This window comes from Vanacampus margaritifer, chromosome 11 (assembly GCF_051991255.1).
Source record: "Vanacampus margaritifer isolate UIUO_Vmar chromosome 11, RoL_Vmar_1.0, whole genome shotgun sequence".
In the NCBI taxonomy this organism is placed as follows: domain Eukaryota; kingdom Metazoa; phylum Chordata; class Actinopteri; order Syngnathiformes; family Syngnathidae; genus Vanacampus; species Vanacampus margaritifer.
In genome coordinates this window covers 19,561,644-19,580,099 of record NC_135442.1, presented here as the reverse complement: position 1 = coordinate 19,580,099, position 18,456 = coordinate 19,561,644, and the positions used below count along the sequence as shown (strand labels likewise).

At 38.2% G+C, this 18,456-nt stretch overlaps 1 protein-coding gene across 4 annotated transcripts in view; it reads right to left on the bottom strand.

Annotated features, from left to right (window-relative positions):
* The window catches only part of dgkg (diacylglycerol kinase, gamma), a 126,756-nt gene that overhangs the window by 73,967 nt on the left and 34,333 nt on the right, over positions 1–18,456 (bottom strand). For 3 of the 4 annotated variants that reach the window (XM_077580156.1, XM_077580155.1, XM_077580158.1), the window contains exons 3-5: positions 16,732–16,808; positions 3,606–3,626; positions 2,689–2,839 (exon numbers count right to left, since the gene is read on the bottom strand). In XM_077580156.1, the coding sequence (XP_077436282.1) occupies positions 2,689–2,839; positions 3,606–3,626; positions 16,732–16,808 (249 nt within the window). The remainder of the gene's footprint in view (positions 1–2,688; positions 2,840–3,605; positions 3,627–16,731; positions 16,809–18,456) is intronic. The other variant, XM_077580157.1, reaches the window with a different exon arrangement.

Sequence of the window (18,456 nt, the reverse complement as noted above, 5' to 3'; positions counted from 1 at the left end):
GCTGTTATAAACAAAAGCACAATTTGTGCTTTTTTTAGTATGAGCTAATTTTTTTTGCAAAATTGTGACCATTTTTTATATCACCAACCTCCCCACCATATGATAATTATTGTATCATGAACTTCATATCGTGATAATATCATATCGAGATGTTAGGATATCATTACATCGCAAGCTGCCACCTGAAGCAATTTTCTCCTGCTCTCACTAATTATAATGTACATGCTTTGTAGCATTACATATTAATATTTCACATAAGTAAAGTCCCCATAAAACTGCAACCACAACAACAAAAAAGCGCAGGAAGTAATTCTGGAAATAACTAAATAAATGGTTATTTTAATTGTGTCTACATAAAATCCAAGATGTTACACAAGTAAATATCTGTTACAAGCTTAGTAGAAAATAATAGTTGAAAATTGTGATTAATCGTGATTAATTACGGAAAACTTTGTGATTATCTAGTTTAGAATTTTTTATTGCTTGACAGCACTATTATATACCATCAAAATGGTGAAAATGGTAACTAATATTTGCAAATCATAATACAAATATAATAATCAAAATTTAACAGAGAAATGATCCATACAAGTAATTAGAATATTGCAAATAACAATAATTGTGCTATGTAGCAATCATGCAAATACTTTAACTGTGGGCGTCAAACATTAGATTTACTGTTTTCCATATTCTTATTCTATTGTCCTTTCATTATTATCTATTTGTATTTATTTTTCTTTCTGACATATTATTACAACAGATTTCACCAATCACATCATTTGCAACATCAATAACATCCAAAAGAAGGGCTGACGGGTTGAAGCCATGGCTTCACTACAGTGAAGATAAATTAATCTATCCATCTATTATTTTTTTTCTACCACTTATCCTTATTTGGGACTCCGGTGAGTTGGAGCCTATCCCAAATGACTATAAGCAACCCTTTTTCCCCCCCTTTTTTTTTCTCTAACGAGAGCTCAGTATTGTTCATTTGATTTGACATCATCATTGCTCTCCTTTTTAAAAAAACAAAAAAACAAAACAATTTTTTTTCCTCATTTTTTATTTTTTTAATTTATTTAAATTTTTTAAATATATATGCATATATATATATATATATATATATATACACATATATATATATATATATATATATTTTTTGTATGTGGGTGAGAATGTGTATGTGCGTGTGTGTGTGTGTGTGTGCGTGCGTGCGAGCGTGTGTGTATTCATCAGTTCACCTAAAGCCCATTAAAAAAAATCCCATACTAATAATATAATATAATAATAAATTGCCAAATGCAGAAACATCAATGTAAGTTATCACGATGTAGTGGCTCTCGCTAACAGACAGAATTAAGTAACCAGAATTAGGTTAAAAAATTCTATATACATAGACCATGTTTCTATAAATTTTGATATTTGGTTTTTATTTGAGGCAGATATTTTTTCCATTAAAATGTGATTTATGAGGAGGTTTTTTTGCGATAGTAAGGGCTACAAGTGTAGATTGAAATTGTTTATGTGGTAAGTCAATTGTTGTTAGGTCACCTAGCAAACACAAGTTTGGAGATAAAGGTATCCTACAGTCCAAAATAGCGGAAAGTTTTTCTAAGACTTTAGTCCAGAAATACATAACCGGAGTACATAACCATAAAGCATGAACATAAGTGTCTGTAGTGTTTTGTAAGCATTGGAGACAAATGTCGGAGTCTGAGAGTCCCATTTTCTTCATCATATATTGAGTAATGTATGTTCTATGAATAATTTTATATTGGATGAGTTGTAAATTTGTGTGTTTTGTCATTTTAAATGCGTTTTCACAAACTTGAATCCAAAAGTCAGATTCCGGTGCTATAGACAAGTCTGTCTCCCATTTCGAGATGGGTAAAGACATTTTATCAGTATATGAAAGTAACTTATATATTTTTGAAAGTTTTTTTGTTGTCGGAGAAAGCTTGTTAATATCTTTAGCTAAAGCAGGCGGTTGGAGCGTACCCCGAAGTGTTGGAATTTTTTTCTTTATCATATTTTTAACTTGTAGATAATGTAAAAAATTTCCGTTTTTTATTTTGTATTTTTGGAGCAAGGATGTATATGATATAAACATATTATCTGAGAAGAGATGGTGGAGATGTGTAATTCCTTTCTGCTCCCACACACCTAAATAAAACGGTTGGTTGTTAAGTTGAAAGTCGGGGTTATGCCATAGGGGAGAGAGCCCACAGGGCTCCACTTGGGCTTTTGTCATTTCTAGTGCCTTCCACCAGGCAGTCAGGGTGGCGGAAATCATTGGGTTTTTAAAACAATTATGTATTATGACTATAAGCAAACCTAACATGCGTGTTATTGAAATGTTGGAGGACGCCAGAGTACACACACCAGCACATTGAAAACATACAAACTCCACACAGGAACACCAGAGCTGAGATTTGAACCCACAACTTCAGAGTTGTGAAGCAGTTGTGCTAAACACTAATCAAGTGTTGACCTTCCAAAATCATTCAAATAATTACTGCTTAATTAGAGGGTTTAATTGTTCATTATAATAATTGTGATAAGTTAAGTTACGACTTCATTGTAGTGACGATCATTAGGAAGCCCCATTGAAGTTGCCAAATGCCTGGTGAAGGGTTCCGCGTTCAAGTGTGAAGAAGATTGAAGGAAGTAAACATGAGAGAAGCTCACCCAGTAAACTCCCTGCTGCTCGACAATGGTCAGGCGAGGCACCTCCCGTCTTGCTCTTGAAGGAGGTGAAGAGGTGCTGACACAGCTCCTCTGGGATATCGTTCTCCAGGTAGGTGGCCATGAAGAGCTGGAAGCCCTCATAATCGATTGGCTGCATGAAGGGAAAATGTTGAGCAGATGACAAGCATGGCATACTTGCTTTTGCTTAATATCAACAACAACAACAAATCATTATTTTGATCTCAGCTTCTGTGGAGTCAAGATTATTGATTGAATGAAACAATGGCAACACATTGAGCAATTGTTGCTAAATGGAGCTTCTGGAAACTAAATGCTATCAAAAACACATTTCACTTTCTGTAGGTGCAATGAGTCCCTAAACTTTCACCTGTATAGTGTGTGAATGGAGTGCCTCAGAGAAACGTTTTAGGTCCACTATATTTTATGCACTTTTCACTTCCTATAGGTAGTCTGTCCCAATACTTTTGTCATTTTAGTGTACCTCTGTTAGTGCAGTGGTACGATGCAGAAAAGCATGAGATGACTTCAGCCTCTATTGTGTGATACAAATGTAACAATGACCTAGCAGCACAACAAACAATTGAGGGGGAGGTTTGAATGGTTGAATGCCCTTATGCACGATGAACACTTTAAATACATTCAAGACAGCTAAATGATTGTTGCCAGGCCACGGCGGTGCATAATATTAGCACCACTTAATGCACTGTTGATGGTTGCAAGTATTGGGCCAGTAAAGCCTCCCCCCTGCTGCCACTGACTGCTGTCGGGTGACGTTGAGCAACACATTCAGGTGTAAACATGACAGAGAGCCAATGTACTGTACATGCAACCAACTGACAGAGAGATATCACATCCACACAGCATGCACTCCCAGCGCCACCTGGGCCGAGACTTACTTTGTCGAGAACATCTCGCTGCTGTTTTATGCGTGCGGCCGTAAAAAGAGGGAAGAAGGAAGGAAGGACGAAAGGATTCAAGATGATGTCATTAGTCGCCATGTCCATAAATCCTTTAAACCAGCTTGTCCACTCAATACATATTTCATATAAAAATGCCTTAAAAAATGCCTAAAAATGTCAGAATCTGGATAGAAATGTTCACAACCATAAATGTGAACAAAATTGGCCAAACCAGAAGAATTCCCAAAGGCTGGTAGACAAAAAGTAAAATACAAACGGAGTATTTAAACACATCGGGTGTCTTACATTTATATTCTCTAAAATCAGGAGCATTCTTGTGGGATGTTCAACAATCTCCCATGGACTTTTCAATTTGAACGCTGGTCCACAAGTGGCAAGCAGTATGCTGATTTGACCCTATAGTTATCCTAGATACCATTTAAACTAAATTCTCATGGATTGTCAAGTGGATATAAAAATACAAAATAATTCATGAATGTTTGAAACACATCAGTTCAGAACTGTGGCTTATAGAGTGATCAAATGCTACATATACAGATTTAAAGTGGACGTAAACTTTAAACATTTCTTGACATTAATATGTTATATGTGACCTCACTAGTCTAAACATGAATCCTAATTAACATTACATTTGTGATATATGAGTTATGTAGCAAAATCCAGACGTTGTTATCCATCTCAGGGGGCGGCCATTTTGGGTGGATGTTGAGGTGTTTTATGCCAGCATCTAGCGGCTACAAATCCGAAGTGTGCTCAAACCACAAATTTTGGCTCGCGATGAATTAACTCACAATATTGACTAACTTGGAAAACTCAGGGGGGGGGGGTTGCTCGGCGTACACTTTAGTCAGGGTAACACTGAACTAAATACGTATAATACCAACTTGACAGAATGAAAGTTTCATGTAGTTGGTCAACAATTCAATTTGTAATGCTAAATAAGGTGTTTCAACAATTCTCTTCTTAGAGTGTATTATATTTTGTCAAATTTTTAACATGTTTTTAACCCTTAACCCTCCACTCCATCGCAGGTTCAAGGTTCATGGTCACATAATTTCTCAGATTTTTTGGGGTTGGTATAATTAATAACTATTTTGGTCAGTCATTTATATTGAGTGGGTTTCTACTGTCCGCCACTTGTTTGCAGCACTTAATATTTTGAAATGGAGTAGATTTGAAAGAAGAAGAATGAAACATCAGGATAGGGTAGTTTTTGTTGAAAATGCTTCTTCTTATTATTATTATTATTACGTCAACCTGCATTTTACGCCTATTTAAAGTGCTGGCTGCAGATTCATTTTTAAACACTTTTTAATTTATTTATTAATTAACATTTTTAGGCATGATTGATGATGCATATTGTCAGATGAGAAGTTTATTAGTTTGAGAAATTTGTTAACACAGAGGAATCGGTCTACTGTGACACCGTTTGTACAATATTTCTGTATTATCCAATGCTCTTGCTCCCTCTCAGTATATTGTATTATTGGTATTTAACTGTGTTTGTATTATTTTTAAAGTGTGTTTAAAGACCTTAAAAGAAATGTAATTGCCATGAATGCTATAAAAAGTTGCCTTAGGGTATATTTAAATAGAGCGCTTCTATATCGTCGATTTTACGTATTGGCTAGAACGTAACTCCCCACAATGGAGGGGAGAATATTGAATTTATATTTTACAATACAATGCTTTTTGCTCATATAACAGAATTGTTGAGGGCGCTGGAACGGGTCAATGACAATTAATTTCAATAGGGAACACAAATGTAATATAGTAAATTGAGTTGCGAGCTTGGTCACGCAACAAATTAACCTCATAAGGCCCCTGCAGTGTTTAATAAGCTCAGAGAGAAGGAAAACACACGGGTGCCCTATATTTGAACAAAATATTATCCACTGCTATGTCCATCAAAACATCAAAGGGGCCATCCACTGCACACCAAAAAAGGTAAAGTGGATCAGGTTGTGCACTTTAGGATTAGGAATGGAAACATACGGTTGTGCAATATGTTCAGATCCCGTCACTCAGGAAACATCCTCCCAACTTGCCGCTGTTGGTTTAACCCCGCCAGCTCCCAAAGAGACCACCACCGCCACTCTTCTTTCCTTTTTTGGTCAAACCCACCAACAGACTTTAATTTGCTGTGCATCGTGCAATAAGTGCACACCACACACGCAGAGACCGTTGCTACAGTGAAAACTAAAGAATCGGCAGTGATTTTTTAATTTTCATATAAAGAGTATAGTTGTGGAAATGGTCTTTTTAACTTTTTTGGGACTTGTGTTGTTTTTTCGCTTTTTTTTATTTTTACGATAATCCGATGGTTTCCCCTCATCCTTAGTCTTTTTTCCACTGGCTTGTAAGTGGTGACTTCTGTGAACAACTAACTGTTGTGATTAACAACCCGTTAAAAATCGATAGGGTTCTTCATGACAAGTCACTAAGATCACCTGAAGCGACACTGACTTGTCTTTAGCAATCTCAGTCAGTGTGTCAAATCCTAATCAGGCACCTCAGCCCTCTTATTTATGACTCAAAATTTCTCTCTGGTCTATGGTAAAGTGGCCAAATGTTTGAAGATGGTTAGTTGAAAATTGTGCCTGACAACTAAGGAGCCAATTTACATTTTGACCTGAGCTATCATGGCTATTTTGTGCCATTTTGTTTCCATTCAAAGTCAACAGTCTTACTTGGATACATAACACATGGTTCAATCAAGGCATTCTGAAAATGAGAAAATACATAATTCCACAAAAAGTTAGGCATATTGATCCATCATAGTGAATCCAAAAGGTTCTATAACATTTGCACACTGAAAAAATAAAACATGGGATAAACTTAAGAAAATTGAATATGTGAGCTTAATGTGAAGTTAACAATTCATTTAGGGTAACCTTATTTATTTATTTATTTTTTTTACTTAAATCAATTGTTTCAAATGGTTGGTTCCAAACAAAACAAAAAAAGTGCTTTTCTTTACTACTTTGTAGAGGTGTTAGAAAAAATCGATTCGGCAATATATCGCGATATTACAGCGCGCAAATCTCAAATCGATTCAATATGCGGCTGAATCGATTTTTAAACATCATTTTTTTAATGGGAATATTCAACAAAACGTCTTACTTAGGGTTAGGATTTACACATTAAGCATAGAAGAATGTTATATTAATGGAACATTAAGCCTTAATATTTTTATTTCAGTGCTGTTCAAACATGAAACAGACTGCAAACTGAATTTTCAGATAAATATATACATTTTCATACAAATCTTACAGTGTACATGTGCAAGTTTACTGATTTTCAAAATTTGAGTTAAAAAAAAACGCAATAATCAATTTATAGATTTGTATCGGGATTAATCGGTATAGAATCGAATCGTGATCTATGAATCGTGATATAAATCGAATCGCCAGGTACTAGGCAATTCACACCCCTACTACTTAGTGCAAAAGTCTTAAGTCTTTTCATCATCATCTGAAAGCCTGGGATTTGAACCCAAAATCTCTGAAAGTTATGGTACACATGCTAACCAGTCATCCACCACACCTCCACTTAAACATCAAAAGTTGAAAAATAATGTATTTTAATTGAAAATTATAAACCAAGATTAAATTAACTCATTTTCACCCAAAAATATATAAATGTGTTCTACATGTAAATGTTTTAAGTGTCCTAAAGACATATTTAAATTATATTAGCTTTGATGAAGCCTCACAACTGCAAACAACGGTTGAAGAAATGGTAGTTATTACACAAATAATCAACCAGGGGCCATGTTGAAAAGAAGCTCATTACTCACATTTCTAAATAGATTTGCAAATAATGATGAAACTTAGCTATATTCTAATGCTAATTGCTGCAAAACGGAACCAGATAGAAACATACTTTTTCCTGATGAAAGAAGAGACTCAAATATTTCTTTTGGTAGGTTCCATGTTTTATAGCAATAGAACACAATATTCTGTGGACCTTGCAAAATCACTCAAAATCCAATAAAACAGGCGGGAGCAAAGGGGGTTGCTTCTGTAAAAATGGCTGAGAGTGAATGAGTTAAAAAAAAAAAAAAGAGTAGTCCTTGTCATGATTTGGGTTAGATTTGAGTTAGTTAGTTTTTAGTTTGCTTCTGTCATGTGTTTAGTTTTGTTTTTGTTTGATTTTGTCTTCATGTTTCTTTAAGTGTCGTTCATGATCTGTGTTTTTGTCATATTGTCCTTGTGTGCTTCCCTAGTCTCGTCTTGTCATCTCAACCTGTTTGCCTGTCCTTCCTCATGTGTCAACCAATCAGCACCCTCTGCCACTTGTGTCCTGCCCAGGTGTGCGTGTGTGTGTATTTGGTCTCTTGTCTCCCCTTTGTCTGCGTTGAACCATTGTTGTCCACCCCCGTCATGCTGACGTTTTTTTGCCTTGTTGTTCCCCCACTAGGGATGGCAGAAATTGAACATTGAAACAATCAAATCATTTGAAACAATTGATTCACAAAAGGAATCGATCGATTTGGTACATTCGAAACATCTCCCCACAGCGATATCTGGTGGCCATTTGTAAAATATTACAATCAAACAGTAGAGCAGTGTTGCCTGCTCCCCAGTAAGGAAACTAATTATTTGCTCTCTGTCATCCCCTAATTTACACAACTGGCAATCGGCCTATACTGTAATTGTAATGGACGCCATAAGAGAGAGAAGTGACGGCAGTGAGCCAAACTAAGAAAGGAGAATGTAAAAACAAAGTTATCCCAGTGGGGCTGAAAAGAATGAGGAGGAAAGCAAAAAGTTGATTGCCAAGTTACCAAAAATGACAAATATTGTGGCGACTTACAGCCTGCAGCAGCAACAACAACAAGATTGAATCCTGTTGGGGACGCAAAAGTAGTGAGTAACTGTTTAGCTGGTGACATTTCCCCTGAATTGATAAGTATTTCTTCATCTCATAGAACTTGGGAGGGCCTGTTATCGTTGCAGCTTACCACCCGCATGACGGTTGCTATTTTTAGAACAAGCCGGGATATGTACGTCGCTACCCTGGCTACGTGACATATTTAAGCTAGTTTTAAATGAATTCATGTGCTGATGGACCGTTTAAACAATGTTCATATATTTGTAGCATCACTTGTTTCTCCTGTGAGTTGCAGCCAGCCTGTTTTTAGGCTTGTCAAAAAAAGAAGTTTCGTCTTTTAAGAAGTCACCCCGCAAAATAATATTCTTTCACTTTAAGCATTAAACAATTATTTTGGGGGTTTTCGCTGAGCAGGAAGGGTTTGAAATATGTAACCAGCAACATAATGCACAGCGCAAAAGAGTACACCCCCTTTGAAAAGTAACGTTTTAAACACTATCTAAATGGATACAAAAACAAGTGGGAAAGTGTTTTCTTTCAGTAACACCCATTTATAATCAACTGTCTGCTTGACGCCTGTGTAATGAATAATGAGACTCACCTGTAGACGCTTGTAGTCTAAAATTTGGGCTTTTTGAGCTTTGCTCCAGAGACGTTCTGTGGGGTGTACTTATTTTTGCAACACCCTCATTTGAGTAAAACTTGAAAATGTTGTTCTCTAATCCATATTATTAATTTTACTTCATGTTATAAGTTAAATAAATGTTATATAAATTTAGTCTTGTCATCCTTTTGGAAATTGTTTTTGTGTTCATTGACATATTGTTCAAAGTGTTATTTTCCAAAGGGGGTGCACTCACTTATGCTGAGCACTGTACAATAGTGGAGTAGAGAGTGCAGTATTTGCCTCAGAGATACAGCGGCACAGACAAAATCTTCAAATTTCTACATTAGCACTTGACAATACCACTGAATAAGAAGCCTTATACTGTGTTGTGCGTGTTTGTTTTAGAATGAGACAGGGATGTGCTGGGAGAGTTACAAAATGATGTCATGCAATTTTAAGGACAAAGTAGTACAGACGCTCCCCTACTTACGAACATTCGAGTTGCGAACAACGGTACATACGAACATTTCTGCGCGTACAGTATGTGGAAAAATGTTTGGAAAGAAATGCTGTAAGTTAGAGTTTGTATTGCGCGTAGTGCTTTTTTCCGCCGCTAATACCGACGATTGGCGCTGTGAGAGCTCATTGGAGGCTGAGCAACGTGGCGAGGAGGAGGAGGAAGAAACGCCGGTCCCCAGGAAGCAGGAAATAACTTTTGAAGCCGATTCCAGCGACGACGAAGAATCTCTCATGATATAAAATCCTCCTCTTCCTCCTCCTCCATCATCTCCTTAAGCATCAAGTACATCTTCCAAAAGTAAGTTAAACTTCATTTTATTTATCTTATTACGTACATGTACATACTGTGTGTGTCTCTCTCGCTCTCTCTCTCTAACATACGTAGTACAGTACAGTACTGTACGTATTCTCTCCATTTTATTAATTTTTTTTCAGTACAAACCAATGCAGGTTACTTGTACAAGCCTTAAACATACTTATATAAACCTTCAATATACTTATATAGGCTTTAAACATAAATTATAATACAAAATATAGCACTGAAGCAACTTACGAACAAATTCACCTTACGAACGATCGTCCGGAACGTAACTCGTTTGTAAGGTGGGGAACGTCTGTATATTGGGATTTAGAGGTCTGTCTTTTTTTGGGAGGGAATTTTTATGTACTAGTGGTATTGGTATCTGGTATCAGTATCTGTGACTACTCAACAGTTGAGTATCGGTATATGTCTGGGAAAAAAAAGCGTTATTGAACATCCCTATTTAAAATATATGTATCTGTCTTCTCATTCAAAAGGGCCCCATGCCTACTTTTGCCTGGGGCCCCAAATTTCTTAAATCCGCCCCTGCCCCCCACGTCTTACAAGGCTTGCTTTTGTTTTGTTTAACTAAACTCCTTTTTTTTGTTACTTCACCTCTGCATCCTTTCCCTGCTTCCCTTGCCTTGGGTCCTCAATCACACCCCACACCTGACAGTCCTTAGTCTACTCTCAATCCATAACATTTCTCTTTGCATATGAAAGTGAGAAAAAGAAAGGTCTGCATATTTCCCCCGCACAGAATAAAACAATGTAAATGCATACAATCTTTTAATCTGAGAAAAAAAATATAGCCATTACATTGTTGGCCTTTTCAAAGTTGACACTAGTTTTTAATCTGTGGAGTAAAAAAAATGCATACAGTTTTATGTAAAAGGTTATATATATACTGTAGTGCATTTTAGGTTCAAGCAGAAATTTCAAAGTCCAAAAACCCTAACTTCTTGTAAGTATTGTATGTGGTGGCTGTTGACATTATTAACATTTTCATTGTTTTATTTTACATTTTACCTGTTTTACATTTCATTATAGATGTGTTGATGAAGGTGTAATTATGTTGGCCTGATATAACCTGTGTGAGTAATGCTTTTGACATTCTTGCTATCTTTTCTACTGTTTTCCCACACATGAGAAAGTTAAAATGTTTCTATGTTTATCTAAGAAGTCTAGTTGCTGTTCGTCAGAAATCCGGTTTTCAAAAGTTCAAGGACGATCTAGTTTACTGGGAAAATGCAAACTCATTCTGTACCTCACGGGATGACAGGCGTTTTCTCATGTTTTGAATAAAGAGGCTGTGTGGGCAAAAGAAGACACACACATTGGATGACACTGCTTAGGTGATATGCAATTGTGTGACCAGAGATCTCTGTAATAAATCAACCTTGCAAGGACCCTCTTCACCAGAATCTCATCTTGGAATTATTTGAACACGCAAACGATTACAATTAATGCTAATTCCTTCATGGCCTTGATCATTCAATGTTGATATATTGTATATTGATTAAAATCATCAGTGTTCTTGCACTTGTACTTCAGCTCAATGTCTTAAAAGTAAATATGAAGTTCAGTAGTCATAAATCACAACAATTTAAAAAAAAATGTGAGAAACCAATAAAACGTTTATGTGTATGCTTGCTATAGCCCTGAATAACTTTGTGGTGATAGTATTCAAAACATTTTCCACACTTCCTGTCTGCAACACCTTGCGGCTGCTGCTACGTGATCGACATGTGGCATCGCTGCCAAGGACGACCAGGACACATTTGCATCGTTCATTTGGGGAGGGCACAATATATCTGACAGAACTCGTCTGGGACATTCAAAATGAAGGACAAAGGAGGCGCTGCCTGTCTCAATGATATGTATGTATGCTCACTGAGTGGATCATTTGATCATATGGCAATAAAGATAGTCATCCATGGCGCGCAAATCAAAGCCTTTTCAAAACTTTTTGCGACGCAGAATTTGGGAGAGAGAAATCCAATAGTAAGAGCTGATCACAAACCGGTGGTGAATTTAAATTGGGATTCGAGTGGGTGTGGGAAGGAATGATTTTCGGATAAGAACGACAAGTTACAATAGCACACTATTTACTTTATTGTGTCATTCTGTCAAGAGCCGCAACTACTGCCACGCTGTATTGATTTATAAAAAATACAACATTTCATCATTTGTGTTTACAGCCCATGCCATTTTAACTTAATGTTTCTGCGCAAGTTTTGTTCCGCGGAAAGGACACTTCCTTGAAAGTGCACATCTGTGACGTCTTTTCCGTTTTGGTTCATCTCATCTCTGACGCTCAGATTTTGATTTCCCTGTTTTTTCTAGTCCTTCTCAATTCTTGACCCATTTTTCTTTTGAGGAACCCATCCCCACACCGTCAGGTCAACGTGACCTTTACTTGGGCACCCGTTTGGCTATCTATCTGGGACCTTCGCGTGGTGGCTGGAGGGCGCGCCCAAGTAAAGGTCACAAATCCTCTTCACAAACGTCAGCTCCCTTTTCCAAGCCACGCAACCCCACGTCTTCCAAGCCACAAAACACCGTATCTCTTTCAGTAGAGACGTCTATAGCCAAGTCACGTTGTCTCAAACCTGTCCCCACACCACTTCATTCCACACCATTTTCCTTACCTCGTTCCTTGCAATCTTGTCACCCCAAGTCATTTTGTTCTCCAATGTCCTCTTTACCTCGTTCTCCCTCGCCCTCATTGCGTCCTGTTTCTTCTAGTCTTGAGTCTTTAGTTCCTGTATCCTCTGTCCCGTGTGTCTCCTGTGTTCCCTAACCCCATTGGTGGCAGGCTGATGTGCCCCGGCTCACGGCCTCAAGTCGCTGCCACCCCTGGACTCCTCGCCTGTGCCACTGCAGCTCCATGTTCAAGCGCCTGCTCCTCAGCTGCTGCAGCCTCAAGCCCACTTTCCGGTTGCGGCTACGCAAGCCCTGCGGCCGCCTTCTGCTTCCCTTCCAGCGGAGCAACCCCTTCGGCCGCTTTCTGCTTCTGGTCCGGCGGCGCACGTCCTGCGGCTGTCTTCTGCTTCTGGTTTGGCGGCGCACGTCCTGCCCTCCTGACCTCCGCCACCGAGCACCTCTTGTCTGCCGTCCGGGACGCCCTCCTGACCGGCGGCGCTAGGCGCCTCTCGTCTGCCGTCCGGGATGCCCTCCTGAACAACGCCGCCGGCCTCCCATTGTCTGCCGTCCGCGACATCCTCCTGACTGGCCCTGGTGGGTGAGCCGTGTTCCCGCCTCCGGGCCCCACTTCCGCCCGCCTCGGTTTTGGACTCTTTTGTTCTGGACTCTGTTGGGTCGTCTGGGATCTGTCCCTTAAAAGGTACTGTTATGGTTTAGTTAGTTTTGTTGCTTTGTCTTTTGGCATGATCTGTGTTTTGTTTTGTTTGGCTCTGGTTTGGTTTTCATTGTTGTGTTTCTTTGTTCTCATTGTGCCCTTCATACCGGTCCCCTTGTGTCTTCCAATCAGCACCCTCTCCCCCCTTGTGTCATGTCCAGGTGTTTGCATTGTCTCGTTAGTTTGCTCCCATTTAGTTTCCTCCTTCCCTCTCTTTGTTGGATCATTCGTTTGTGTCACAGTCAATGTCAGTCGTCCTGTCCTTGCCCGTGTGTTTCCTTTGTTACTTTGCATCTACTTTTTATTATTTTGTTAATTGAGAAGTTTTTCCACATTCCTTGTTTGTCTTTTGGTTGTTCTTTTGAAAATAAATGCCTTTTGCCTCGCCTCCCTGAATCCTGCATTTGGGTCCTCACCCCCCAAACGTAACAGAATGTGAGGCTTTGCAAAGTGCTTTGGGTGCCCAATGGTGTAGATAAAGTGCTATGTAGTTGCACCATTTAGCATTTTTGTCATTATTTCAAAAAACTACAAAGAGTGTTGCCAATTTGACGACTTTCTTGCTAAATCTGGTGACTTTCAAAAAACCTCGCTCAAAAATCAAGCAACTTTTTTTCTGGTATTCTTTAGGGCGTCTTTTACTCACTTTGCTTCTCCCACGACATTATTCCTTTCAGCGTCCATTACAATTACATACAAATTGCCAATTATATAAATTAGGCGATCACATCATTTGACGACTTTAAGGACAGCCAATAGCTACTTTCCTTACTGGGGAGTTGGCAACACTGACCACCGGAAGTGAATTCTTCTATTACCATGATGAAGATGGAGCCAAGTGTCCACAGTACAGTATCTTATCTTACTGTATCTACAGTAATATGTCACTATGACAGTACAACAGGTGGTGAGCTCACTTTGCTGCTATATTTGTAACGCAAGCAGCAGGCTGATGGATCACATGTAATGGTGCAGAGAAATAATGTGGGTGTATGAACACCGTCTGCTTTACCTACTCATCAGTCTCGAAGAGGGAGCTACGATGCAAAAAACCCCAACACTTTTTTTAGAACGAGATATACCGCGCCTTCTTTGTCGCCATTTCGCTTAAAGGCAACCACTGTGGCTGCTACACCGCCCCGATGACTCATGCAGGCACACACTCGAAAATTGATGGATGACAGAGAGCGAGGCCAAAGTCAGCCATTGTGGCGCCAGGTGAGCCTACGTGTACGTTAAGTCTGTCTGGCCCACACAGAGCCAAAGAGAGCACTTGTGTTACTCATCAAGGTAACAAAAGACGAAAGAGAGAAAAGATCAAAAAAGGAAAGATAATCGTGACAGCAACAACAAAAGCGAACACATTGAGTGTGCCAAAAAATCGATTCTCATAAGAAATGCGATTCTCATAAGAAATGCGATTCTCATTTAGTACGATTCAGAATTGATTTTAAATGTCCCAAAATCGATTTTATTTAAATTATTTTATACTGTCCTCCCTTTGTTTGTGTATGCCTTTATTGAGAGCGCTGTTCATGTTGTACCCGATTTGGTCACTTAGGGGCAGTGTGGTTCCACGCGGTCTGATACACTGTGAAGTTGTAGACACATTAGTGAGTAGAAGGAAAAAGTCACGATCAAGTTATTCCAATAAAAAAAAAAATTCTGCAGTTTGAAGCCGTTCTTTTGAGTGATAAAAGCGCCGCGAGTAGAGCACTAATTACCATTAGCGAGTCAGACTGGAGTAGATCATTACGATTCCTTGAACATCTCTAAATTGAAGCAAAAATCATTGTCAATCAAATAATTTTGAATCAAAAATTGTTCTTAATCGAAAATTTATTCTGAATCGAATCGAACACCCAAAAATCTGAATCGAATTGAATCGTGAGACATTCAAAGATTCCAAAATCCAAAAAAGTGCTCACCTACGAGAGATTTAACATACAAAAAGCAGGACATGGAGCAACGACAACGAACCGAGAAAGACTGAATGAAAAACAAGAACACACACACACTCACTAATGAGATCAGACACTTGGACAAGACACATGTGACTGAGGGTGCTGATTAGCTAACACAAAGGGGTGGGTTGACACAGGTGGGCGAGTTCACACTTAATGAGACAAAGTGAGACACAAGGAAAACATAACAAAATAGATCATGTCAGAGAATACAAGAACACAAAACTCAAAAAAGCCCAAACCAACCAAAACCCAAATCATTAATAACAATTTCACCTTTACTTTTCTAACGACGATGACAAAGAATTCAGAAAAGAAAGTTATTCCCTTGCCGTGGCGTTATGTAAGAGAATTGTTTGAAGTTGTCAGTGACAAAATTGATTAGTTGTGAAATTGTTGTCTTGTTCCAGACTAAAAAGCAACAACAAAAAATATCTATCTGAAGCAACACATTGTATTTCTTCAGTCTTTATCTTTTTGTTATTTATTTCACAGCCTTAGCAAAGGTATGGCTTGATAGTGTTAAAGTGTTAAACCCGAGCCAGTGCTAGCTAACTCTTAAAGCAATTTGCAACTTGAGAGATTTCTTTCCTTTTCCTCATTACAAGCACTATAGTTAATAAAAGAGGGACACTACTGTATATTGTGTGCAGATTTTTTTGTATTACCGTATATAATTCACAAACGTGCGTTTGTTTTCGTTAACATCAAAGAAAATTTAGCAACTTCGACTAAACAAATGTGTGTTTTTTTTTTATATTAACATGTAAGAGTTTGGATTCTACCCTGTGGTACGGTTTCTGTCAACTCTGACGAGAATTTAGCTGCCGTTAAAGCTAACATACATGCTTTTGTAAACATGAAAGACAATTCAGTCTTTAGTAAAATCAAAAGGGTTCTTCACTCTTAAACAAATCGAGTGGTTGTTTTCAAAAACATCAAAGAAATAGGAGGGTTTTTTTGTCCGTAATAAATGAAGCTAAAGTATGTTTTTTCCATCCAACCATCCATTTAAGATATTTTAAGAAACAATGAATGAATCAAGCCTGCATGTTTATGATGAAAGAAACTTGTATTTTTGTCAAAGGTATTTTATTTATTTATTTTACATTAAAGGCATTTTAGTCTTTATTTGTTCTCTTCAAATGTATGTTTGTAAATAGCTCAAAAAATATAGTAAATTTGTTGTCTTTAATCAACTTATGATGCACATTTTTCACAGCGATAAAGACAATTTTATGCCTTCCACTGATCTAACGTACGTGTTTTCATAAGCATCAAAGAGTCTACACTGCAGACTCCAGTTTAGAGTTTTCCATTCACCTAATGTCCGTGTATTTCAGTTACCTTATATAGCCACATCAAAAAACATTGACGCCACCACAATTATATTAATTAATGTTTATGAAAAAGGTCGATGAAATCCACAGCTACGATCTATTAAACACTGGGAGCACACCAAAACCGCAAATCACTGACACAAGAGAATGAAGATGACGGTGATGTGCACAAACCTGCTCAGGGTTGTATTTGGAGAGCACTCCTTCGCCATGGAACTCCTCCAGAACATCTTTTAACTTCTTTGTGGAGTCTGTAAAGAAAAAGAACCCTTTACTTCAAGGCATGATGAGCACACTCCATCAGAGTACACATTGGCATAAAGAATCATAAGAATCATCAGTGCCAGAGAACCATAAATGGTAACCTAAAGGAAACAATGAAAAAAATCCTATGTCTTTGACATTCTTTCATCAAAATACCCCAAGGATCAAGAATAAAGTAATACAGTTCTTATACGGCATATTTCTTGCCATGGTATAATTGTCTTATTTATGGGACCGATCTGTCTCGTCCAGTGTGCCAGCCCCCATCCCGCCCCATATTCTCCGTCTGCTTCGTTCGAATGACAACCAGTTGGCTGGAAGTCGCCAACGCGGCGCTGCTGCCGTTTGGCTGTCTCCTCTTCAGTCTTGCTCGGTGGCCGGCTGCTTGCTTCTACTAGCAAAAGCAGTGCCAGAGTGTGTAAAACAAGCAGATGTCCTTATCTTAAAGGCATTGAAAAGCACCTTGCGCAACGCCACAGCTGGTTCATTTAGCCATAGCGCCACACCTCCACCCACACAGCTACGATAGAGATCCCATTACATTATGACTTATGACTGTAACATTTTATCACTACTGTATGATGCTGAATGACAATTGTGCAATGCATCACTAAACAAAAACATACCCAGCCCCAACAATTTAGCCAAACAGTATTATATTAGAATATTTGTTCCGTGAAATTGTATGACGTTATTCCCAACAGCGGCAATGTCTCCAGACAGTACACAGATGTGTGTTCGATTTTTTTTTTGTCCAATCATATTCAGTCTCTATGTACTGCTATGTCAATTTTATCTGCCTGAGGCTTCAGAATCATTAGTAATGGCCGATGTCACTTAACCTATATTATCAATGCAAATGTTTCTGTTACCAATCAGATTTCAAATTGACCTCAAAGGGCAGCTAACTGGCCCACAATAACATCAGTATTTTTCCATTCTCTGATTGGCTGGTCAGAGAAAATTAAGGTTGACTAGTAAAACATCATCATTTGCGATCTGCGCACATTAATACATTCAATCATCCTATTTTAGATAAATATTTATTCTGAAGTCTTTCAGATTAGGTGGATTAAGTCAAGTAATTAATCATTGAAGACCCAGGTACTAAATATACAACCTGCCACTGATGTAGACAGAGCAAGAATTTTCTTATATAAGATGACTGCAGTGTCTCACTAATCAGACATCGATGCTCACTGCTCAGTAACCTTAGACAGCGACTCTCTCAGAGAATGATGGATGGACATCGATAAAAGGTAATAAACCCTTTATTTTCTCGTACAAGGACAAGAAGAGGAGTCGAGGCATGTGCTCGTTTGACTAACAAATAGGCCACAAGGCCAGCAGGTGAAAGTCCAATGTCCAACCAATTTAGTGCCGTCTATGTTAATGTAAATGTACTTGCTTATTATTCAAATAAATAAACAAGGCAGACAAAAACAGAACTGCAGACCAACAGGCTGATCAGAGACACATTTTGAGGTTTATGCCCTGCACATATAATTAAATCTAAAATTACAATTTTAAACAACTCTGGTCTGCATTAAAAAATAAACTAGAATGACATCAATATTGTCTAGATCAGCTTTTCGCACAGAAGATAGTGTCCCCATCAATTTTGTCCCATATGCT